Source organism: Saimiri boliviensis, chromosome 4, assembly GCF_048565385.1.
Source record: "Saimiri boliviensis isolate mSaiBol1 chromosome 4, mSaiBol1.pri, whole genome shotgun sequence".
NCBI classification, from domain to species: Eukaryota; Metazoa; Chordata; class Mammalia; order Primates; family Cebidae; genus Saimiri; species Saimiri boliviensis.
In genome coordinates this window covers 162,413,590-162,439,545 of record NC_133452.1, presented here as the reverse complement: position 1 = coordinate 162,439,545, position 25,956 = coordinate 162,413,590, and the positions used below count along the sequence as shown (strand labels likewise).

The 25,956-nt window shown below is 41.6% G+C and overlaps 2 protein-coding genes across 6 annotated transcripts in view; one reads left to right on the top strand and one right to left on the bottom strand.

The window, feature by feature from the left end:
* The window catches only part of GPLD1 (glycosylphosphatidylinositol specific phospholipase D1), a 69,376-nt gene extending 53,489 nt beyond the window's left edge, over positions 1-15,887 (top strand). For both annotated transcript variants that reach the window (XM_074398518.1, XM_003927301.3), the window contains 5 exons: positions 2,983-3,159; positions 3,533-3,693; positions 6,706-6,732; positions 6,859-6,909; positions 10,526-15,887. In XM_074398518.1, coding sequence (XP_074254619.1) covers positions 2,983-3,159; positions 3,533-3,693; positions 6,706-6,732; positions 6,859-6,909; positions 10,526-10,612 — 503 coding nt within the window. In that variant the 3' untranslated portion in view covers positions 10,613-15,887. The remainder of the gene's footprint in view (positions 1-2,982; positions 3,160-3,532; positions 3,694-6,705; positions 6,733-6,858; positions 6,910-10,525) is intronic.
* MRS2 (magnesium transporter MRS2) overlaps positions 4,392-25,956 on the bottom strand; it is a 31,886-nt gene continuing 10,321 nt past the window's right edge. The window contains exons 6-13 of one of the 4 annotated variants that reach the window (XM_074398521.1): positions 24,199-24,329; positions 22,946-23,062; positions 21,497-21,649; positions 20,815-20,932; positions 16,326-16,439; positions 15,697-15,802; positions 9,449-9,594; positions 4,392-7,181 (exon numbers count right to left, since the gene is read on the bottom strand). In XM_074398521.1, the coding sequence (XP_074254622.1) occupies positions 9,497-9,594; positions 15,697-15,802; positions 16,326-16,439; positions 20,815-20,932; positions 21,497-21,649; positions 22,946-23,062; positions 24,199-24,329 (837 nt within the window). In that variant the 3' untranslated portion in view covers positions 4,392-7,181; positions 9,449-9,496. Of the gene's footprint in view, positions 9,595-13,714; positions 15,803-16,325; positions 16,440-16,910; positions 17,027-20,814; positions 20,933-21,496; positions 21,650-22,945; positions 23,063-24,198; positions 24,330-25,956 lie in introns of those variants that run through there. The other 3 variants (XM_003927302.4, XM_039462572.2, XR_005577476.2) reach the window with 3 other exon arrangements.

Sequence of the window (25,956 nt, the reverse complement as noted above, 5' to 3'; positions counted from 1 at the left end):
TGCTGCTGTTCTTTTTTTTTTTTTTTTTTTTGAGGATTTTTCACAGTTTTTATAATGATCAAATACAAAAGGTCTTCTTGACATCTTCATAGATTTGACTCTTTTGCAGTAATCCAGAAAGCTGGTAACATTAAGTAACTTAGAGTTGATAATTTTTCTTTTTAAGTGATAGGGCCTTGCTCTGTTGCTCAGGCTGGAGTGCAGTGGTGTGATCACAGCTCACTGTACCTTGAACTCCTGAGGTCAAGTGATCCTCCCACCTCAGCCTCTTGAGTAGCTCAGACTACAGGCACATAGCACCATGCCCTATTTTTTTCTGTAGCAGTGTGGGGGGGGGGAGGTCTCACTGCATTACTTGGGCTGGTCTTGAACTCATGAGCTCAAGTGATCTTCCTGCCTCGGTCTCCCAAAGTGCTGGGATTACAGGCATGAGCCACCATGCCTGGCAGGTTTATGGTTTTTCTGAGAGGCAAGTTTGAAGCACATTACAAGATGATAGCCTCTTTCCTGTGGCTTTCAAAAGAACAGAGTTGGTGAAATGCATCTGTGTTTTACAATAGTTCTGTTTTCTGCTGCCTCCACTGGAAGAAAAGTTCCACTTGAGAAGTAAAACACTTGTGTGTGTATTTAAAAAATACTTGCCACCCCCACAACCCAAACATAACCCTAGGAGCTAGTGCTTAGGTTAGAAATGAAGATAACATAGAGGTCTAAAAGATAATGGTCCTTAACTGGAAGGTTAAGCATTGCAGAAGGAATTCTGTTTTACAGCAGCAGTGTAGAATTTGGGAATTCATAAAGCCCTCTGCACATAGCCCTTTTAAAAGTGAATTCTTTTGAATTACTTTCATTACTAAAATAATATAGAAATGCCTGCAACAGTACCTTGAGTTTTTTTCTCCTTAGTTGTCTAAATGTGTATGATAATCCATTGTTTAATTTGCATGATTGAGTGGGTGAGGTGTTGTGAATGGCTGAAATTTCTAAGTGTCTATGTTCTTCTGTTTTAATTCTGAAGGGTTTTAAAAAACTTTGATGAAATTATTTTAAATTATGTTCTCTTGTTTAACAGAGTGTGATGCATGTTAGAGACTTGGGAGTATTGATTAATTACAACTCAGCCTCATCCTTGTGCATTTGAAATCATTTTCAAAGTACACTCATGAATCGTTCAGATGGATATCAAAATATATATGTCTCTGAAGAGCTGACATAGTTGGAGTGGAGAACACAGTCTCAATGGGCAGCTCTATTCAGGATTTCTAATTCTTGGCTCCGAAAGGTAGACCTTGGAGTGACTTCTGTGAGATTCTCTCACGTGCAGTGGGGCCAGTGTTCACCCTGTGGGTGGCAATGCCAGAGGGAGAAGCCTTCAGCACCTTCCTGCCTGTGGAAGAACTGAGGCAGGGAGTGGACAGAGAGCTGGAAGTATATTATTGTTTTCCTGGGTGCTCCAGGGAGCTGACGGTCACTTGAAAAAGCATGAAAAGAAAGGGAATGAAGATTTTCTCTGGTTTCAACTTTTCTTGATACTTTGGGCTTTCACTCTGAGTATTAACCGTCATACTTGATTGGCACATTGTTCTCTAAGGAGGCACTGTGTTAGGTGAGGTTGTTTACCCTGTATCAGAAAGTTCCAGATTGCTGAGCTTTTATGAATATTTCTTATTTCGTACTGTTTTCTTGCTGTTATTTCTGACTTATTGCTGACTCCGCTTTGAGCTCTCAGTGGCTTCGAGTGAACTGTTTCCCATAAACAAGGCACAAGTTTGTTTAAAAAAAAAAAAAAAAAGGTCAGATTAGCTCAGTTTTACACACACAACTCAGTGGACACTGATGTGAGATCATATCCATGTGCTGACATCTTGCCAGCATACAGCAAACTTCTCAGAGGGCACCAGCTGCCCCAACCCACAGGTGACACTGGTATTTCTGAAATTAAAGCTGTGTTCCAAATAACAAAGTTGACAGTGAAATTCCAAAAACTAACTTAGAGTCTGTTGAAAATTCATGAAGTCAAAAAACACTTTATTAAAAACTTGTACAGGACCAAGCACCATGCTAGGTACCGTGGACAGGGATGTGACCCCATTGCTTATGGGATGTTTGCCTGAGGCAGGAGACACAGAATTGAGTGCAGAGCGATGCTACGCTGCTGTGGGTATTGGGAAGGCACTGGGAACAGCTCATGTCCACTATCAAATGTTTGCCTGAACTCAGAGGTCCTGGGGTCAGGACACAATCACCTGCCTATGTTTTGTGGGCCCCAGCTTGTCTGCAGTTCTTGGAGTTGTGCAGCATTTGTGCCCCGAGCTAAAGTCCCACTGGACTTGGTGTTATGTATGGGAGCACAGGGAAGCCGCCTCTGCTGTAGATCAGGGAGGTTAGGAAAGGCTTCCCAGAGGAGGGCACACCTGGGCTAAATTCTGTAGGAGTAGCCAGCAGAGGGATGTGGGCAGGGGAGCAGGAAGGGCGTGTGCTTCTATTCCAGGCAGAGAGCACGTCATGTCCAAAGGCCCAAATTTAAGACCAAATGGGCTGGGGTTTCAGTTCCTTACGGTGAAGCATGGGTAGAAGAGTTAGTGGGGCTGGGTCCCCAACTGGGAGTCAGATTCTGTAAGGCTCTGTGAAGAGTCTGGCCTCCATCCTGAGGCCACTTGTGTTTGGACCTGTCAGTCCTGGGGGTGACGGAGGCAGTGTGTGACGTGAGAATATAAAAGGATGGTCGTGTGGAAGCTGTATGATGAGGCTAAGACTGGAAGAAGGAATACCTGCCTGGAGGGACATCGCCGAACGTTTCTCGTGTTTGTCCTGTGGTGCCTGAGCTGGTTGCACCTCCCTGACTGCTGGAATTGACCAGCACTGAAACGGACAGTGCGGTACGATCGCGTGTGATCGGTGTCACTTGAGAGTGAGATGCTGTTCTGTGTTCTGTAATGCCTTGATTTTTGTGAGGCCAGCGGGAACTGTGGTTCCTTTCAGATGACGTGTCTAAGATGGCATTCCTGACCATGACCCTGCACCAGGGCGGAGTCACTCGGATGTACACGCTCACACCCGACGCACAGCCCTCTCTGCTCAGCACCTTCAGTGGAGACCGCCGCTTCTCTCGATTTGGTGGCGTTCTGCACTTGAGTGACCTGGATGACGATGGCTTAGGTAAGACGGGAACAGGACCTGTTGCCAAGGAATGAGTCCCTTTGCCCAGCGGACCAATCTCCTAATTGGATAGTCTGGGCTCTGCCCTTAAAAGTGACAGCCCAGTGGCCTAAGGACCTTTAGATAGATCTTGAATTAGGTGAGATGGGAAAGGGAGTTGCACGCCTTCAAGGTGACAATATGAGAATCACCTGTGGTAATTGCTATTGATGAATGAAGTAGGGAACAAAGGCTTTTGCCAGGATGAAATCAGGGCAGACTAAAGGAGACACTAATTATTATTTGCATGAGGTTGGGTTAGGATCCAGTAGCAGAACAAGGAAAGGGTGACAGGAGTCAGACCCTTCTTTCTGTGGGTTTTTGTTGTGTACAGATGAAATCATCATGGCAGCCCCCCTGAGGATAGCAGATATAACCTCTGGACTGCTTGGGGGAGAAGATGGCCGAGTTTATGTATATAATGGCAAAGAGACCACCCTTGGTGACGTGACAGGCAAATGCAGATCATGGATAACTCCATGTCCAGAAGAAAAGGTAAAGTGTTGTACACAATTTATACCTTACTGGGAAAGGATCACTGATTGCTGATCCCTTGTTAACTCATGTCCATTATAAAATGCTGACCTGAATTCAGCGGTGGGTTAGGACACCATCACCTGCCTGTATTTTGTGGGCCGCAGCTGCCTGTACTTCTTACAGTTCTGCAGTGTTTGTCCTCAGGGCTAAAGTCTCACCAGACTTGGTGTTATGTAGGTCCCTGGTCACTGCCTGCCACTGCTTGGTTAGGTGCCCACAGCACAGAAGAAAGAAAACAGCCACGGCCATTGAAGTTTCTTTAAAATAGAGACAGAGTCCTCTTCCACCGCTCAGGCGGGAGTGCAGTGGTGCAGTGATGGCACACTGCAGCCTCGAACTCCTGGGCTCAGGTGATTCTCTTGTCTCAGACTCCTGAGTAGCTAGGGCTACACACATGGGCCACCACACCTCGCTAATCTTTGTATTTTTTGCAGAGATGGAGCCTCACTATGTTGCCCAGGCTGGTATTGAACTCTTGGGCTTAAGCAATCCTTCCCACCTCACCTCCCAAAGTGCTGGGATTACAGGCATAAGCCACCATGCCTGGCCAGTCACTGGAGTTGCATTAAAGCTTTATCTATTTTGCTTTTTGTTTCATTTCTTTATTTCTTTTTTTGAGTGAGTTTCCTTAAGTTACATGTCCTGGGCCTAAAACATTTGTTCATTATTTGCGTTTTTTTTTTTTTTTTTTTTTTTTTTTTTTTTTTTTTTTTGAGACAGAGTCTTGCTCTGTTGTCCAGGCTCGAGTGCAGTGGCACGGTCTCACTGCAACCTCCACCTCCCAGGTTCAAGCCATTCTTCTGCCTCAGCTTCCTGAGTGGCTGGGGCTACAGGCAGATCCATGCCTGGCTAATTTCTTGTATTTTTGTAGCAGAGGCAGGGTTTCACCATGTTGGCGAGGCTGGGATTACAACCTAAAGTGCTGGGATTAGAGGAATGAGCCACTGTCTCTGGCCTATTTTTTAATATTTAAATATTTTTTTAAATTGCAAAATTATTCTGCTGTAAGCCTTAATAAAAAGTCTAAAAGAGAAAAAAAAATATGAAAAATAAATTGCAACATTAGTGAAAATTTACTATGAAAATTTAAGAAAATACAAAAATGTATGAAGAGTTAAAAATTACCTAAAATTCCACTCTGCAGAGCTAATACCTGTTTACCTTTAGAGTGGATCCTGCTACTATTTTTCCTGTGAATTTAATTACTACCATTTATTGTGCATTTAGTATGTATATGCTAAGAACTATGTATCATTTAATCCACATAAAAGCTATAAAATTAACATTATGCACCTTTATAGATTAAAAAAAATTAAAGATCTCAGGGGAATGTGGTGGCTCACACCTGTAATCCCAAGCACTCTGAGACGCTGAGGCAGGAGGATCCCTTGAGCCCAGGAGTTCAGGACCAGCCTAGGTAACATAGGGAGACCCTGTCTTAAAACAAGAAAATTAAAGATCAGAGAGGAACTTTATCCAAGTTTCCACTGCCAGGAAGGACGCGGCACAACAGGGACTTGAACCAAGATCTGATTGTAAAGCCTGCTCTTAAGTATTACACTATGTCTGTGGGTATTTTGGTTAAGAACTGTGATCCTATTGTGTATAATTTGTGCATAATTTTATAACCTGATTTTTTTTTTTTTTTTGGAATGGAGTCTTCCTCTGTCATCCAGACTGGAGTGCAGTGGCATGATCTCAGCTCACTACAGCCTCCGCCTCCCAGGTTCAAGTGATTCTCCTGTCTCAGCTTCCTGAGTAGCTGGGACTACAGGTGCACACCATCACACCCAGATAATTTGCGTACTTTGAATAGAGGCACTGTTTCATCATGTTGCCCATGCTGGTCTCAAACTCCTGACCTCAAGTGATCCACCTGCCTTAGCCTCCCAAAGGGCTGCAGTTACAGGCTTGAGCCACCATGCCCCGCCTTGATTTTTTTTTTTTTAACTTAACAATATACCAAGAATATTTTTTTACGTTATCTGATAAACTTCTATATTATATTTATTGGCTGATGAGTGTTTTATCTACACATAAACCATAGTTTATCCATTATTTAAGTAACTTATTAATCAATTGTGCCATTTCTAATACTCTTTTAAATAATATGGTGAATAGTCACATAAACATTTCATACATCTGGTCATTTTTCTGACCTGTATTTCTATAAGTAGAATTTTTGAGGTCAAAGGGCATACAGATTTGTAAGGCTATTCAAGAAATGTAGAAATGAGGCTAGGAGCAGTGGCTCACTCTTGTAATGCCGGCACTTTGGGAGGCCAAGGTGGGTGGATCACTTGAGGTCAGGAGTTCGAGACCAGCCTGGCCAACATGGCGAAATCCCATCTCTACTAAAAATATTAAAAAATTAGCCAGCGTGGTGGTGCGCACCTGTAATTCCATCTACTCAGGAGGCTGAGACAGAAGACTTGCTTGAACCTGGGAGGCAGAGGTTGCAGTAAGCTGAGATTGTGCCACTGCACTTCAGCCTGGGTGACAGAGCAAGGCTCCATCTCCAAAACAAAACAAAACAAATGAAATGTAGAAATGAGAGTATAAGGGTGTAATTAAAATTGGTTTTAAAGGTTTTAAAGGCCGGGTGCGGTGGCTGAAGCCTGTAATCCCAGCACTTTGGGAGGCCAAGGCGGGTGGATCACAAGGTCAAGAGATTGAGACCATCTTGGTCAACAAGGTGAAACCCCGTCTCTACTAAAAATACAAAAAATTAGCTGGGCGTGGTGGTACGTGCCTGTTATCCCAGCTACTCAGGAGGCCGAGACAGGAGAATTGCCTGAACCCAGGAGGCGGAGGTTGCGGTGAGCCGAGATCGCGCCATTGTACTCCAGCCTGGGTAACAAGAGTGAAACTCCGTCTCAAAAAAAAAAAAAAAAAAAAAAAAAAAATTGGGTTTAAAAAGCCACACATACAGTAATAACATTGGTTCTCTTCTCATTTTTTTCCCTTCAGGCCCAATATGTATTGATTTCTCCCGAAGTAAGTATCCCTTGAAGGACTAAAGAAAGGTTATATATATATATATATATATATATATAAATGCCCTTTGGCTTTAAAGTATTACACTGTGTTCTGCAAAGCCCATCAACTGAGTGTGTTTTACAGGCCAGCTCAAGATTTGGGAGCTCTCTGATCACCGTGAGGTCCAAGGCAAAGGTGAGCCCAGCAACTGCGCTTTATTGATGTTTATGTTAGTGCGAAGGGTGGGATTTGGTGGTCTCACCTTTAGTTCAGATTTTATTTTTATTTGAAAAGGAGAACACACAAAGAGAAAGCAACATTCACATATAATCCCATCACTTTTTTGGTGTAAAGTTTCCCTTGTTATACTTCCTGTTTTGTCCTCTACGGCAGGGACCGGGGTCAACTTGTCTGCCACCTAGTTTTGTAAAGCCATGAATGGAAAACATCACCTCATGTTGAGATGGCTGAAAAGAAATCAGAACAGAGTATTTTGTAACATGTGAAGTTTCAATGCTGTTGACATGTCAGTGCCCATGCCGTTGGAGTGGAACACGGTGGGCTCATTTGCGGTGGACTGCCCATGGCTGCTGTCGCACTGCAAAGGCAGAACTAATTCGCTGCTTTGGAGACTGATGCCCCACAAAGCCTAACGTCTTTTTTTTGAGGTGGAGTTTCGCTCTTGTTACCCAGGCTGGAGTGCAATGGCGCCGCCTCCTGGGTTCAGGATGGTCTCGATCTCTGGACCTCGTGATCCACCCGTCTCGGCCTCCCAAAGTGCTAGGATTACAGGCTTGAACCACCGTGCCCAGGCTTAACGCCTAACGCGTAACCATTGTTAATAGTGAGAGAGACAGAGAGAGAGAGAGAGAGAGAGAGAGAGAGAGAGAGAGAGACTGGTCTTGAACTCCCGGGCTCAAGTGATCCACAAGTCCTGGTGCCCCCATTTTTTGGGGGCTATTTCAAGCAATTCCATAGTGAGCATTCTTGTACCTATTTTTTATAATCGAGCAAATATCCCACATCTTAAAAGTGGGATTGTCAAAAAGTATACACATTTTAAATTTCGATATTGTGGGTTAGAAAGTTGAACCTGGCCGGGCATGGTGGCTTACACCTATAATCCCAGCACTTTGGGAGGCTCAGGCGGGTAGATCGCCTGAAGTTAGGAGTTCAAGGCCAGCCTGGCTAACATGGTAAAACCTTATCTCTACTAAAAATACAAAAAAATAGCTGGGCGTGGTGGTGCACGCCTGTAGTCCCAGCTACTCGGGAAGGTGAGGTAGGAGAATCGCTTGAACCCAGGAGGCGGAGGTGGCAGTGAGCCGCATCACACCACTGCACTCCAGTAAAACAAAAAAAAAAAATGTTTAACCTTAAAATACACCTCTAAAGCACTGATTGCATTCATCCATTTATTTTAGGTTATGACACTGTATAGAACTGTGCTAGGCTCTGAGAGAGAGTGACAGACGGCAAAGTCCCTGTTCTTGAAAATAAGATTTATATACATGGAAAATCAAATAGTTTTATTGCCGTAGGATTAAATGCTAATGAACAGTATGAAGAATGACTCTTAACAGTGGGTTGAAGGGCTGGGGAAGCCGTCACAGATTAGACTTGGTAAGGGCTGTGAACCAGGCTCCTGCGGACCAGTGTGGAAGGTGGGAGGAGGAAATCAGGAAGAATTGTGGTGAAACTGCCCTCTAGAGGCCAGCAATTTAAGTGACCCATTAATAGGGTGGTCTAAAAATGTAGGATTAACCACACCACAAAAAAAAGGTTAATAGTTTTAGAAGATTCTAGAAAGATCTGACCACAGGAAGCCTCACAAGCTTATATTTATAATTTTATTCATTTCAAAAATTAGGATCAAAAACCCCATGTATTATAAAACTATACATATATTAACTATAACTTTAATCAATTAAGAGTAGTGGTATAGATTATCCAAAAGTAATTTATATTTTTCTTCAGAGATGAAGTTTGACTTTTTGCCCAGGCTGCAGTGCAATGGTGCAATCTTGGCTCACTGCAACCTCTGCCTCCTGGGTTCAGGTGATTCTCCTGCCTCAGCCTCCCAAGTAGCTGGGACTACAGGTAACCACCACGCCCGGGTAAGTTTTACATTTTTAGTAGAGACCGGGTTTCACCATGTTGGTCAGGCTGGTCTCAAACTCCTAACCTCAGGTGATCCACCTGCCCTGACCTCCCAAAGTGCTGGGATTATAGGCGTGAGCCACCGCACCTGGTCATTTGATTCCTTTTTATAAAACACTGAAAATGCACCTTCCTAATTATTGTTCACCTGGGTTAGTGTTAAAATTACTTTTCCAGCACCTACCTGAGCTTGGGGGCATTGATCTCTCTGGGTATAAAGGTAAATCAGATGTTATGTTTCAAAGATGGGCATTGACAATCAGAGGATGATCAGAGTGGCCTTTTGCTGAGATCTGGATACAAGTTATGTTTCTACAGTGTAAGCGCATTCAGTAATGAAACTGGTCATAACAAACTAGAATCAGGATTCAGCATCTCCTTAAGTAGTGCTGTCACTGTCTCTGTATTTCTGAAACTTCTCATGGGGCCACCTTCCATCAGCTTGGCAGCCTCAACAGAGCAGTAACTGACTGTATAATGAGTAGTGTTATACCAAGCACCTGTGAGACAGACAAACCTGGGACATGGTTCCAGCCCCAGGTGCTTGGAGTCTAGGTGGGAAAATACAACTGACCCATAAGACCATCCAGGTCAATATATGATGACCAACAGCCAAAGGAGGTCAGCCAGCAACTGGAGTGGAAGTCTCGGCTGGTGGAGTCAGGGTAGGGCCTGCAGAGGTCGCGGGCCTGGAGCTGCATCTGGAAAGATGACTAGACTCTGGCAAGAAAGAGAAGCCGAAATTTAGCAAATTTAGTAAGTGAGTAATTCCATAAATCATGGAATAGGGAGAAGAAATTACCATTTGATTCATTTTGCAATTTTTTTTTTGAGACGGAGTCTCGCTCTGTTGCCAGGCTGAAGCACAGTGGTGCAATCTCACTGCAACCTCCGCCTCCTGGGTTCAAGTGATTCTCCTGCCTCAGCCTCCAGAGTAGCTGGGACTACAGGCGCACACCAACATGCCCAGCTAATTTTTGTATTTTTAGTTAGAGACACAGTTTTACCATGTTGGCCAGGATAGTCTTGATCTCCTGACCTCGTGATCCATCCACCTGGGCCTCCTAAAGTGCTGAGATTACAGGCTTGTAATCCCAGCTACTTGAGAGACTGAGACATGAATCGCCTGAACCAAGGAAGCAGAGGTTGCAGTGAGCTGAGATTGCACCACAGCGCTCCAGTCTGGGTGACAGAGCGAGACTGTCTCAAAAAAGAAGAAAATGTTTGAAAAACTTGTAGCAGGTTTTGAAGGCAATTCGGAATGATGGGTCCTAAAATGTTTAACCAGCAGGTTAAGTGGGAGGTATGCTAAGTACTTCGACAGAGCCAACTTCTGGGGGAAGTCCTTATTATTCAAGGTATGTTTTCTACATTGTACCAGAACTAAGAATGCACTGCCATAATTCTGCTTTATGATTTATGTGCCAGAATAGGGGATTAGGGTAAGCGTCCTCCGCTGTGGTTTTCGGAACCTACAGATGTCAGAAAGCGGTATGTAAACAAAGGGAAAGTGGCATGAGTTCAAGCCAGGGGACTTGGCCGGTGTCTTACTCATCTTTATATCTCATGTATAGCATGATGCCTGGACTACACAGTAGGAACTCAACAGATGTTATGAATGGCCCTGAATTCTGTGTCTTGTCTCTTCCAGAACCAAGTTGTCATTGCTGCCGGAAGGAGTTCTTTGGGAGCCCGACTCTCTGGGGCACTTCATGTCTACAGCCTTGGCTCAGATTGAAGATTTCCCTGCATCTCTCCACTCTGCCCCCTTCTCTCATGCTGAATCACATCCATGGTGAGCATTTTGGTGGACACAGTGGCACATCCAGTGGAGCTATGGTAGTTCCTGACAGACATGGGGCTCCTGGGAGTAGAAACACAAACCAGCAGCCACACTCTGTGGAAAGAAATCTGCACCAGGAGTATGTAAAATAGCAGACACTCAGCGGAGTCATACCCCCTTCCACAGGTGACTTCCTCACTCCCTTTGCATGTAAATCTTTCTTCTTTCCTCACTTACTGCCTGTAGTGAGACCTGCTGTACAACCTGTTTCTTCTTCCTCTTGAATGTCTTTCCAGTACCTGGAAAGGTCCCTCTGTGGCTATCTGTTAGAACAATCTCTGTACCCAATTCCTCCTAGAAACATCCTTCTTTAAGAAAGAATTGTGCAGCTGTAAAAAAAACCAAAAAACCAAAAACAAAAAACATGCCCTTTGCAGGGACATGGATGGAGCTGTAGGCCGTTATCCTTGATAAACTAATGCAGGAACAGAAAACCCAATACTGCATGTTATCACTTGTAAGTGGACGCCAGATGAGAACACATGGACACACAGAGGGAAGCAGCACACAGTGGGGCCTGTGAGAGGGTGGAAGGTGGGAGGAGAGGATCAGGAAAAATAACAAATGGGTACTTAGCACAATGAAATGATCTGTGTACCAGACCCCCATGACACACCTTTCTGTATGTAATAAACCTGCACATGGACCCCCGAACTTAAAAGTTGGAAAAAAAGATTGAATTTAAAAATAAGATTGGTGGCACTTTCCTAGTCAGTGTAATGGAAAGCACAGTACACAGAAAAACAGAAACTGAGGGATGAGAAATAGGAAAGAGAAGAGCATAGGGCTGAGGGCTGACCTCACCTTCCAAGTCACATGTGACTTGGCCCTTCTTAACGTTTATTGTAGGTTCAGGGGCACATGTGAAGGTTTGTCTTTGTTGCTGTTCCCCATCCTCCCACCCTCCCCTCTCAACTCGACCCGTGTCGTTTTCTTTGTGTTCCTAAGTTCTTACAAGTTAGCTCCCACTTGTGAGAACATGCTCGATTTGGTTTTCTGTTCCCGAGTGCTGTGTTAGTTTGCTAAGAATGAGAATCTCCCCTGCTGTTTTTTTTTTTTGTTTTGTTTTGTTTTTTTTTTTTTTGAGATAGTCTTGCTGTCACCCAGGCTGCTGGAGCGCAGCGGCACAATCACTGCGACCCGCACAGGTTCAAGTGATTCTTCTGCCTCAGCCTCCAGAGTAGCTGGGATTACAGGAGCCTGCCACCATGCCTGGCTAATTTTTGTATTTTTAGTAGAGATGGGGTTTCACCATGTTGGCCAGGCTAGTCTCAAACTCCTGACCTCAGGTGATCTGCCTGCCTTGACCTCCCAAACTGCTGTGATTATAGGCGTTAGCCACCGCACCTGGCCGATAATTCTTTCTTAATGAGGATGAATATCTTTTCAGTGTTTATATAGCGAAGGACAAATATAAAAACTCTTAAGACTTTATCACCCTTCTGTACCCTCCAATGTTTTTGTAGAGTTGGCTGTGCTAACACCAGCAGAGCCTAGCGACACTGCTAGTTTTAAGCTATCTCACGGGAAGCCTTTGTCACATTAGATTACAAGTTGTGCCAAAAGAACCAGAGGAACAAGATGTGGCCTGAGCCCCGGGCTAGTGTAAAGGGATGGAGGAGAAACCAGGCCTTGGACTCGCTTGTTCCTGGGCTGTTTTTTATAGGATGGATTTCTTTGCTAGTGTGGCACACTTAAAGGGAAAGGAATGTATCACAGGGCTTCAGTTTCACTGGTAACATTAGCAGGCCTTCTCTGTAAACAGTAAGTAGTTTATTTTGTGTTAAATTGGGAAGAACCTCTTTCTTCTGCCACTGGTGAGATGATACTAAAAGCAAGAGAAAATAACAAATGGGAAGAGCCCTTCTCTTCTCCGAGTCTCTCAAGGCAGAGTAGAGATTTGTGAAAAGGGGACAGGAAGAGGAATCCAGCTGACGATCAGATTAACAAAAACGTCAGCAGCCACAGCCCTAGAGAGCGTTTCTGGGTCACTCCCGGGACGACTTCATTTTTCTTAGAGGTACCTTTGCTAGCTGCACAGTAACCTATGGCACAGCAAAAGCACAAGGAAGCACCATTTGCTTTCATTTCGGTACAATTATTGGTAGTGAAAACCTATCTGAAGAATTACTTTTAATTAAAAGGTTATTTTTAGGGCACCAGAAATTACTTAGCTGTATTCACTTATACGTTGAGCGGTTTGGTAGAGCAGACTCTGATGACACCTGACACTTGAGTAAAGGTATGTTTTTGTCAGTACTGGATCTTTTCATTAGACGGAGGGATTTATATAAAGTGTCAGTGTTTTTATACTTCACTAAATGATAAGGCCTATGTTTAAACAGCATTATTTACCTCACTCATTATTTCTCTTTCTCAGTCCTGAACACACCCAATAGCAAGCACCAGGTAGAGGCTAAGACCCACAAAAATGGAAGCATCCTTCAAGTTTATAGGACATTTAACCATACTAACACCATTGTCAAAAAAATGTAAATTATACTCCTACTGTAAAATGTCAACTTATATGGCAAATATGTAAAAAACCTGGCATACAGGAAAAAATTAATACTTGATAGTCTAATATATTATCCTGATAGGTAGATTAACTTTTTCATTCCACTAAGTATTAGCTGTAGTTCTAAGCACTGATTCTGCTTAATAACCAAAATGCAAAGACCTTACCTTATAGGTTGTAATTTCTCATTAACAGAAATCTGAACTTCCATAACAGTTGAACTAAAATTTATCTTTATTTCAAGATACCAGATGACATTTACATATTTGCATTTTCTATATGTCTGTGTATACGTAACGACTTTCTTCAAGGCTTCAAGATCAAGATTGTTTTATGCCTTTGTATCACGGACCTAAGAGACCCAAATTATTTGAAGATGGCATGGGGACAAAACTTGGGTCCCTGTAGTCCCTACTCTGTGCAGCATCCATTAGATGACCTCCGTAGGTATCACTAAAGTAATGACAGTAAGTCCTAAATCCAAAGTGCAACTTTAATATTGCAATTCCAAAAAAATAAAGCTGTATACAACTCTTGGAATAACTCACCAAAATAAATAGCTTTTTAATACAAAATTGGTTAGTGCTGCTTATCTGTCTATGTTCATGAAGAATAAAATGTTAGTAGCATCCTCAAATGACACCTGCTGTGCCCACATTTGTTTCCGGGCCTTCCAAAGACAGTATCACACCTTACACCAGACATGTTCGACAGGGGATATGATTGCTTACTCACTCACAAAACCCAGAGTTTGGTACCTACTTTCAAACAGTACTTCATGTACTCAGTCCATTTTAGTTCAAAATTTAAAACCAAGGAACTTCATATATTTTTGGCATAAGCTGATTGCAACTAGTTAATATTTTGAACTCATACTTGATTTAGCCACCTTCCGGAATTCTGTAAACTACCAGCAACTTCTTTATCAGACTTAGGAGGTAGTTACATTATTTTTCCTTTTATTGACATGATTCATCAGAAAACTGTTTTACCCATGCTCAAAAACAAACTCCATAAAACTGCAAGGAAAAATGACCAACATTCTATCTTATGCCTAATGTTACTCAAATCAAATGTTGTCCCCTGGGATTCCAATTCTTCATGTCGGTTAGGTAGTATTTCTATTATTTTATAGTGGTAAGACCCAAAATAGCAGCAGTGTGCTCTGAGGTGTGCCGAAAGGGTATCCTGTGACGTCGACGTCTTATCAAATATAATCTTAAAAATCCTAAGAGTCCTAACACTAGAGAGTGCTGTATGTTCACATTCCAACAGCCACACCATGACGCGTGCTTCTGACCTACAGCATGGTGAACAGGGGCTGCTCCATGCTCCGAGTCTAGCCCAGGCTGTTCCATTCTGTTCTCCAGCTTGCCTCTGATGGCTTCCCATGACCACACGCAGGAGTGGGGAAACCTTCCTTGTACTGTTTTCTTCCAAATCATCTACTGGAGTAACATTCTTACTCCTATCACCAAACCACCTGAAAAATGGGCTCCTAAACTTCCTCATATGAAATCACATTACGGTAATCATGTACCCTCAATATCATCAGGGTTAGCATATTTATTCTCGTAGTACATTTGTAGTGCAAGGGCTGCTCTGGACACTCTAGAACCTTCCATGCATACTACTTGGGGAGTCTTAACTAATGTTCTAGTGCATAACTGTACTTAAGCTCCAGAGAATATTGCATATAAACAGGGCAATAAACATTTTTCCTTTTGGGGCAGGGCAGGGGTGGTATCTAAAAAATCGATAAATGGACACAGTAGCTACAGAACAGTAACAGAATGGAAGTAATTCCTTTCAACTTTGCTTTCAAAGGCTCTAATTATGGAGAGCAAAGAAAACTAGTCTGTAGTTTTTGAGAAAGTAAAATCTTGATTAGGAATCCTTACAGTGCTGAAATTAATTTTTTGTTCACCTTAAATAAAAAGGGGTGGCAAGTACAAGAAAATAAGGTTATGTTCAAGTTTGGTTTTTAAAGCTCAACTTCCAGAATTTAAGGTTAACACATAGAATGCTAGTTTTAGTCACCTGAGAATCAGGAAATTCACAGGAACGTAATTCCCTATGCTGACAAAGAACTATAGCTACCTATGGGCTTACCAACTTCCTGCGCCTCTTTCAGCAAAAAATTGCGCTTTTCTTTATATGTATAAATTATGTATAAATAAAATCTACACTACTGTCCTTGTGTTGCTACATATCAAATCTATAAAAACAGCATTTAAAGTTTGTAGGAAATAAAATTTTGGCCTTTCACAAAGCAAATACTTTGTTTCTTTAACTCAGAATTCTGGAAATGCAATCAAGCTGTGGTATTGTGACTGCCAAAAGAATTTTGTCTTCAATTTTTTTCAAGTATCTGACTCTATACAAGAAAATAATAAAAGAGTACCAGAAGTTTCCTGTGACTACCATAAAAACCTTCAGTATCCACAGGGTTGCTACTAACGGTTTGTTAGGATGCTCCTTCCTGATCCAAGTCCATCCAGTCTGAGACTGCTTTTCAATTCCATGCTTCTGTCTGCCAGAAGAGTCTTTTTAGAAAAAGAGGCCATCTAAATAAAGCAGAAATAGTAATGTTAGTTTGTGTTATTTTTTTTAAAAAGCCAATAGTAAAATCGTATATAACTACTTAATGAAGACAGGACTAAAGCAGTATCAGTGTCTTAAGTGGTATCATCTTGAAGTACAAAGAAAATGCAGGTGAATTTTCTCTCTCTTATGAGAACATTCTAAATGTTTCTTACATTTTGATTTGGTTATGACAAAACCTTATACCAGAATTACATCTGTTTAAATGTATGTCAGAGTTCTAAACAAATTCTATTTCTAAAGTATTTATTGTGTTAGGCAGTGTGCCAATAAGTGCTTTATGCATATTACCTCATTTAATTCTCCCCATAACTCTACAAAGCACAGAATACTGACTTAACTGACAGACAGGGAAACTGAAAGAGGTTTGAGAAAGTAACTCGCAAGGGCCATAGTGCCTGTGACAGCTTAAGCCCAGGTGGTCTGATGTGAGGGCCGATGACCATAACCCTTCCACAATACTACCGCGAACCATATGCTTCATACCGTAGGAGGCAACGGAGCTTCTAGCTGTCGTCCAAGGAATGAAAGCAGGCGCCTCCAGATAAGGCCACTTCCCATGAACATAATTCCTGTAATCAGCCAAAAAATTCTATGGTCCTAAAAGAGAACACACAGCTCATTTCAATCACAAAACGCTAGGCTCCTTAGAAGATTCTCTGAACTGTTACTGCCCCAGAGTTTGAAAGCCTTATGTTATTTGTACAGCTATTTCCTGTAGAAAAAAAAAACTAAGAAACAAGTGCCTTAGTAGCACCCAGAGAATAAATCAGGAGAGGATCATGATTTAAAAGGTTTTAAATATTTTTAAATCCTCTGTAAGCCAAATGTACTGCTTTGGCTTTGTGTTTCTTTCCAACCTTGTTTACATGCATACAAATCTTAATCGTCATCATGCTAGAGGACACGCAATTTAAGGTCTTTGCTTATAGCTACAGTTGTTAAACTGTGAGCTCTAGTGCCCTGGGCACCATAGAACCTTAGAATATTTTAAAGTTTCAAGGGAAATAAACACAAAAGAATTGTAACATAAAAGGCACTATTTGTCTAGGGATACTGTGAAAAACTTACTAAGACACCAGGGGCATCATGATCCAACCAAGTGTAGGAACCTCAGACTTCGAAAACATTCTTCCTCACCATTTTCAGAATGGTAATACTTCGGCAGCACACTGTTTTTAGTTAACCTACAGAACCACACAGTTTAATCTCTCAAAAGGAAGGAGTCCCATTCATAGCTATGCTATTCGTTATCATCCATGGCTTGGTTGGCTCCAATGATGGAGAGCTCACTTTCTCAAAGATAGCCTGTTACACAACTGATCAGCTATTACTGATGGAAATGCATGTCATTTATTGAGCAGAAATCTGCCTCGTTTTTGCTGAGATGGCGTCTCGCTCTTCCCCCAAGCTGGAGTGCCGTGGCACAATCTTGGCTCACTGCAACCTCCATCTCCAAGATTCAAGCGATTCTCCTGTCTCAGCCTCTTGAGTAGCTGGGATTACAAGTGTGCACCACCACATCCAGCTAATTTTTCTATTTTTAGTAGAGACGGGGTTTCATCATGTTGGTCAGGCTAGTCTTGAACTCCTGGCCTACAGTGATCCGCCCACCTCAGCCTCCCAAAGTGCTGGGATTATAGGTTTGAACCATTGCCCCCAGCCCTATATGCAATATGTGCTTCAAGATTTTCTGTGTGATAAAAAGCACTACTGAGACAAATGGTAAAATCTGAGTAGGGTCTGTAAATCGGAAAATATTTCAGTATTCTTGATTTTGATAATTGCACTGTGGCTATAAAAGAGAGTGTCCATGTTTTAGTAAATACTTATTAAGACATTTAGGAGTAAAGGAACATCACGTTTGCTCTTATTCTCAAATAATTTAGAAAATAAAGTATGTCTAGCAAATAAAGAATAAAGCAAATGTGATAAAATATTGATGTCTGGAATCTGGTTTAAGAATATATGGGACGGCCGGGCATGGTGGCTCACGCCTCTAATCCCAGCACTTTGGGAGGCCGAGGCAGATGGATCACAAGGTCAAGAGATCAAGACCATCCTGGTCAACATGGTGAAACCCGTCTCTACTAAAAATACAAAAAATAAGCTGGGCGTGGTGGCGCGTGCCTGTAATCCCAGCTACTCAGGAGGCTGAGACAGGAGAATTGCCTGGACCCAGGAGGCGGAGGCTGCGGTGAGCTGAGATTGTGCCATTGTACTCCAGCCTGGGTAACAAGAGCGAAACTCCGTCTTAAAAAAACAAAAAACAAAACAAAAAAAAAAACAAGAATATATGGGAATTCTTTGACTATCCTTGGAACTTTTCCGGAAGTCTGAATTACCTTAAAATATTTTTGTTTTCTATCTCAGATTCACCATTTTAAGTAATTTTAACTATATCGAAATAAAGACATTTGACATCCATGGATTTAATGAATGTTTCAACTACTCTTCAGGACACCTACAAAGATATGTAATTTTTAATTCTGATGCGGCATTAATCTGAATCTTGTTCAGCTCACTACTGAGCAAGCTTAGCTCACTACCACCTACCACTCATTACAAATGGGCTGTGCTGTACTTAGGATCGCACATACTAAAACTACAAGAAAGGAATTGGAAAAATCTTCCCTTTTAAAACTTTGAAAAGTAGGCAATTAAGTGAGAGAAAAATATCAAAGTATAAAATGGAGTTAGCTTTGAGTCTATGTACATAAACATGATTCTTTAAGATTATTTGGGGAAGAGACAGGGACTTGTACAGAAAGTCCTACAGTCACATTTAGGGAATCTGTAAAGCTCTTTGGATGTAAGATCTTTTGAGAATGTCAGTGGTTGGACTATGTTGCACAAGGTATTCTGCTTGCTTCTGAACTTTCCAATGACCTAGATTTGGGTTCAAACCTCCAGTGGCTTCCCATCCCACTTAAAAATCCAAACCGCTACCATGCTTGACATAACTGACATGACCATACTTTCTGTATTTGGGACCTCATTTTCCACCACTCCACCTGACTCATGCTCTTCTAATTATTCCAACCTTCTTGCTGCTTCATGAACAAGCTCAGATCGTTCCTGCGTCAGTCTTTACATCTGCGGTTCCCTCTACTTAGAACACATTCCCGCAGATTCTTCCTGCCTCGACCAGGATGTTACCCCCTTAGAATCATCTTCCTTGACCACCCTATCTCTAAAACGTGACCCATCCCACTGCCTCACTTTCTCTATCTGCTTTTCTGGCTTTGTTTTTCTCTAAGGCACTTAGCACTTAACATACTTTGTTTCTTGACTCTTTCCTCCACTACAATGTAACCTACACGAGGGCAGACTCACTGCTAACTGGCCCTATAGCAGTGCTTGGTATATAACAAGCAATAAAAAATGTACTTCTTTTTCTTTTACATTTTACAATAAGGTATGTTAAAAATGACTAATATTGTTTTTGCTTCAAGGAGCTCATGATCTTTTGTGGACTTTGAACAAGGAACTGCAGATTTAAGGAATGCAGCAGATGGAAATGCAGGATTATTTGGGCACATATGACAAAGGGAGTCACTTTACTGGGCCAGGTTATCGCTGCATTCAGTGAAGGAACACCTACTAAGCAGGGATCTGAGGCGAGAGGAGTGGAAGCAGCACGTCTGAGGACACACACAGCTAGTGGCAGGAGGAGACTCATGATGCGGACAAGTCGCTGCAGCAGCCGGGAAAGGCCCCACTGGCCAGGATTCTTATCCTAGGGCTAATCAAGTCACTGAACAGTTGTATGTAGAAGAGCGTCTCATAATAATTAGGCTTACCCCTTATAAAGACCACTTTTAAAAAGGGTATAGTGGTCCTAATGAGAGGTGGTGTGAGCAATGGAGAGTAGACCTGTTAGACTAATGAGAACACAGAATCCAGCACCAGACTGTGTCAGATGCACATCGAGGTTCACTTCCAGAAAACTTACAATCAGATATTCTCTGAAAATACAGTCAGCCCTCTGCATCAGTGGGTTCTGCATGTGCAGGTTTGGAAGGCTGACTCTACTGGGTCATTTTGTATCAGAGACTTGAACACCCACAGACTTTGGTTATCTGTGGGGATCCTGGAACCAATTCTTCTTGGATACCGAGGGATGACTGTACAAAAAACCACAATGAAATGAAAAACTCTGGGAGTTGTTAACATGGAAAAGCAGCCGAGCGGTAAAAAGTACAAGTCTTTGGGTTCAAGTCCTAATTTTGTTATTTTCTAGCTCTGTGCATGTGGGCAAGTTACTTAAATGTTCTGAGCCTCAGTCTTCTCATCTACAAAGTAGGGATAATACATCTATTTTCAGAGTTGCAATGATTGAGCCAAATAAAGTATGAAAACTGCCTGGTAGATTGCCAGACATGTAAGAATTAAAAAATAAAAACCCTAACACTGCTTCACAGAGACACTGTATCTAACTTTTCCCACTTGTAATTATATATTTTGGGAAACAAAGTAATCTAGGCTGTATTTATCTAGGGTATAACAGGGTCCAACAATACTGCCTGAATTGTAAGTTACAGCATATATTTTATTTCACCATGGTAGTATACAGGTTCGACTTTTTACTTATTTTTTTAAATCCATTAAAAAAATCTTCAAAATCCCCCAAGGTTTTGTTTCTTGTTACTTTTTGAGACAGTCTCGCTCTGTCTTCCAGGCTGGAGTGCAGTGGTGAGATCTGGGCTCACTGCAACCTCCGCCTCCCAGGTTCAAGTGATTGTCCTGCCTCAGCCTCCTGAGTAGCTGGGATTACAGGCGCCCACCACTGTGCCCAGCTAAGTTTTCTATTTTTAGTAGAGACGGGGTTTCACCATGTTGGACAGGCTGGTCTCAAACTCCTGACCTCAGGAGAGCCGTCCATCTCGGCCTCCCCAAGTGCTGGGATTACAGGTATGAGCCACCGTGCCCGGCCAAAACCCCCCAAGTTTTAGAAATAATAATACATTCTCACCTCTTCAAGTGAAGATTCCAAATTCATTCCAAAAGCAACTCCCACTAGTCCAAACAGCGAAAGCGAAAACGTTCCCATGGTCAGCTGTAGATTCAACCTCATCATCACGTTACGGTGGCTGGAGAAGAGAACACCTATTGAGATTAGAAGGGCCCACTAACTATATACAGCACATTCACCAAATCTATTAGAGACCACATGGATGAAACCTACACATCCAAAAAAAAAATGGACTTCAATGTAGTAGTTATAAATGATAATAATGGCATAATTCCTCACAAAATGGTATTTCCTTAAAAACTTTATAATTATTTTATAAAAAAATATTTACTATTGGCCAGGCATGGTGGCTCATGCCTGTAATCCCAGCACTTTAAGAGGCCAAGGTGGGCGGATAACCTGAGGTTGGGAGTTGCTAAGACAAGCCTGACCAAAATAGAGAAACCCTGTCTCTACTAAAAATACAAAGTTAGCCAGGCATGGTGGTGCATGCCTGTAATCCCAGCCACTCAGGAGGATGAGGCAGCAAAACTGCTTGAACCCAGGAGGCAGAGGTTGCAGTGAGCCGAGATCATGCTGTTGTACTCCAGCCTGGGCAACAAGAGCAGAAGTCTGTCTCAAAAAACAAACCAAAAAAAACTAACAACAAAAAAACTTACTGTTTTATATAACACTTTCTTACCTGTCCAGATTGATGAAAATAATACTTTGTGAATCATCAATCAGTACCCTAAGCTCCCGAGCTGCATTGGAGAGATCGTCAGCCAATCGGTAGTAGTTTTCCAATAGCAACTCCATCTCTTCTGCGTGGTCAATCCCAGTACTGCTCTTTTCACTTCAATCAAGAGAAAATAATTAACATGCCCCCAACATGTGTATCATATACTTAGTAACAACTTCCTAAATTAGTATATAGCATTCAGCCACCAGTGGAAAAGCTCGCCTGTGTCTTTTCTATTACTGTGGCCAACTTGTGAATAGCTATGTCAACTGATCCTCAACACTTTACAGGTAAGTTGAGGAAAGAGGCTCCATCCTTATGTAGACTAGTTGGCGTCACTGTGTTACATGGTCACAATACAAGAGACTCTTATGCGGATACATGCTGCCAGTTACAGAAAACTCCAGATATGTGAATGCAGATGAATTAGTGCAAATCCAACACCACTATCGGTAAAACAAAATCCACAGCTAAAAATGTAAAGACCATTTCCTTTTGAGGTGTGTACATTCTCTAATTTCAAGTGAAAAAAATGTTTCTGAATGATATCAGTAGTAACTTTGCTCCCCTATCCTACCAAAAAAAGATAAGGGGAAAGGAAGGACTCTGAAAAGGTGCTTGTATCATAAAACACATTACAGACAGAATGGCCTAAGCAACGCAAACAAGAGCTTCTGCTACCATACCTACCCGCTATCAATCAAACGTTATATAGCCCCCTTTATCTTAATATTTCCTTATCAGAACATAAATAACCAATTTTTCCAAGTGCTTTAAGAAAATCTGTAGACTGTGGAAACTGATTACAAAAATGTATTAATTTCTGATATTGCTCTAGAAAGACAAAAAAAATAAAATATTTGGGTATTCAAAAGTAAACATTTAGCCAGAGTGTGCACAAGTAAGCAGCATAAACAATTTCTAACTTCATAAAAGGTTTGTAAGATGAGCATTTTTATTAGAATGAACTTATATAATACATGTTAATCTTTACTCGTGTATTTACCCGCTCTGTTCCCTCCTCCATGTAAATTTCTCTCCCACTCTACTTCCTAGGTAAGTTATTCTGGTAGATGTGTGTGCCAATTTGGTGGTCAGTCCCTTGAATATAAAGGTAACTGTGTGTTTATATTCACCACACGTCAGCAATGTTGGGTATGCAGTAAGCACTCAATATATCCTCATTAAATTGAGTTAGATGCGATACTGCACAGGGAAAAAGTGAAGCTGGGGATGAAAAACGTCTATATTCTTTAGTCCAGAAAAATGTTACATTCTGTATGAAAAATCACCTTGAAGTAGAAAAGGCAAAAGATTTACTTTTTTTTTTTCCTTTCTAGACAAAGTTGTGAAAAATTTCAAAAGATTTATTCTCAGGAAATAAATAATAAAGTATGATGACATACTTACAAGACTTGTGGGTCGCTCCACTTTGATATACAGAGCTCTTCTAGCAACTCTTCCTCATCCAAGATCTCCAAAATTGACTCTTTGAAAATTTTAATATCTGTTTCTAACTCTGATAGACTGTACACAAAAATGATCAACAGAATAAACTTCTAAGAACATTTCATGATAACAGCATTTTTAGAGCATCTTACCAAGTATATTCTCTTAAACATTCATGCTAAACAATGACTTATTAAAAAAAAAAAAAAAAAGGTGAGTATTTACCAGGTAAATTAAGAATCAATCTGACCAGGCATGGTAGCTCATGCCTGTAATCCTAACACTTTAGGAGGCCAAGGCAGGAGGACTGCTTGAGCTCAGGAGTTTGAGGCCAGCCTGGACAACAATAGTGAGATCTTGTCTCTACAAAAAAATTTTAAAGATTAGCTGGGCATGGTGGTGTGTACCTGTAGTCCAGCTACTTGGGTGGCAGAGGCAGGAGGATAGCTGCCACCCAGCAGGTCAAGGCTGCAGTGAGCTGAGACTGCACTACTGCACTCCAGCCTGGGCAACAGAGTGAAACCCTGTCTCAAAAAACTCCACAAAAATCCCAAACCAAATTTAAATTAATTGATAAAATTAATCAGTGATATAAATTTCAGCATACGTTATCTCAGAAACATACGATCACTTGTGAATTTAAGATTTTCAGTCTGGGAATTAAGTTTATTCTTAATCAACATGGCAGTGATAAAACAGACAAATTACTCTTAACTGATAAAAACGCTCCAACATTTTTGGGCAAGAAACTACTCATCGGGAATTTTAAAAGTTAATTCTTGAAGGGATTTCAGGAGTACAACTCCCAAGAACATGTTTATTCAATTTATGATACATATAAAATGTTATTAAATTCTGGAAGCCATTATGATTTTAAAGAAAAAGAATAACATGGACTTTGATTTTGGATTTAGATATGCCATTTGCTAGCCATGTACGTTTAGGAAAGTTTCTCAAACCTCAGTTTTCTCATCTTCAAAATGAAGACAATACCAACCACTGAATGGGTGATGAGATGAGATCACACGCATAAAAGAGCCTTCTATAACATTTTATGCAAAGTAGCTGTCCAACAAACATTAGACTGTGTGCGCCTTTTAGCTCAACTTCCCACCTAGACTACTTTCTTACTTTAAAAATAGTTATGAAACAAAATGTTAATAATTAAAGATATCTGTCTCCAACTCCCAATATGGTACAACACCCATATTTACCTTTTGCCATTCTGTAATAAAATGTGCAGTTTGCTTCTGTCTACAGAAGAATGTTTGGGGTCCACCAAAGCGTCCAAGGTCTCAAGGATCAGTGGCTGCAAAATGCTAAGTTTCCCCTGAAGGGTGTTGATCTAGATAACAACATGACCTTTCATAAGAATTAAAACAATCTTTTTAGAATATTCAGGATCAGTGAATCCTCTGATTTAATACAGAAATCTGTAGAAGCTTGAAATGTTGGTAACATTTCAGAACAAAGTCAATTCTAGAATGCCTATTCAAGATGATTCCAAAACCACATCTTCTGGGTTCCAAGAACCATGTGTCACGTTATCATTAGGCACAGATGTGGTTGAAAAGGAGCTAACTCTTACAAGAGTCTTCCTCCTATAGACAATCATTATGAAAACACGAGGGATTAAAATAAAATCTGCCATTCTATTATTAAAACACAAGCTTTTAGTAATATTTGTGTTCTCTGTAAACAGAATATGGTTCAAAATTCCTACAAAGCTCTTTGAAAATAACTTAAACTTTAAAACATAAACATATCAGAGTAAGGTAAAAAATATACCATGTAGGTTAATACAAGTATGGTTTGATATTCAGCAGGTATGCACTAATCCTGCTATATAGTTGTTAAAATACTGAAACACTTTCATACCTGTTGGCAAACAGCATATATAACTGAATCAAGCGATAAAACTAATGACATAAATTACAGCATACAGTCTTTATCTCAGAAGCACAATTACTGTGAAACTAAGATTTTTAAATTTGACGAGTCCAGAATCACAGTGCCTTTGCAGACATGTTTATTTTGTGATTCTCCAGACGAACTGCTTCTGGGTAAAGAAGTCCGTGGTGGGGAGGGAAGACTGGACAGCCAAACACGCAGACCACATTTTTTACCGTCTAAGAGATACCACACCCTCTGCTCAGCAAGGTGTGGACTCAGGAAATTGTTGGGGAGGCTGCTAAGGGTCACAGATAGGCTATTTGTGAGGCACATCTACTCAAGGCATGTCTTGGTCCCTCAGGTGGGTTTGGGGAGCTTTCCTTTGTTCAAAAACTTATCCCTTTTGAGAGATGGCTGGTCTTGCTTATATGTAGTGTTGTTTCATAAAGAAATCTTCCTGGGACCCCATTTAAAGGCAGAAGAAAGTATATCACAGCAGACAATCTGAACTCCCTCTCTATTCTCCCAACAGCCAATCTCTAGGCAGGAGACCCATGTCAGCCCAGCCGTGCTCCTTCACCTCCTGCTCCTTTAAGATCCCTGCCTTTCTCCTAACTGCATGAGCTCCTGAGAGTTTACCCAGCCTGTGCAGCCCATCACTAACCACTGTTTACATCTTCTTTCTCTCTTCTGCTTTCCCCCTGCTTGGTAACTGGGCTCCCACTACTTAGCGTCTCACTGGCTGGTGCTAGATCTGGCTGGTGCTAGCTGGTGCTTATTAACCAGAGCAGGAAGTATAACCATCTATTCTTTTAGAGCAAGGCAGACAAAAGAGAATTTTACCAGGTTCACCCAATCCAATCTACCTCATGTGCTCTCAACCCGCCTCTCCTCCCACTCTGGTTAGTATGCTCCCAGCACCAATTCTTGCATGTAGCCAGTTACTGAACAGTACCATACTGACTAACAGGGCCAAGAAAAGACAATGAAAGATTTGTGGGGTCAGGAAAGCAAAGAACCACCCTTGTTCAGAGCCTGGCAGAAGTGTCAGACATCTAAGGACCCTTAAAGAAGGAGTC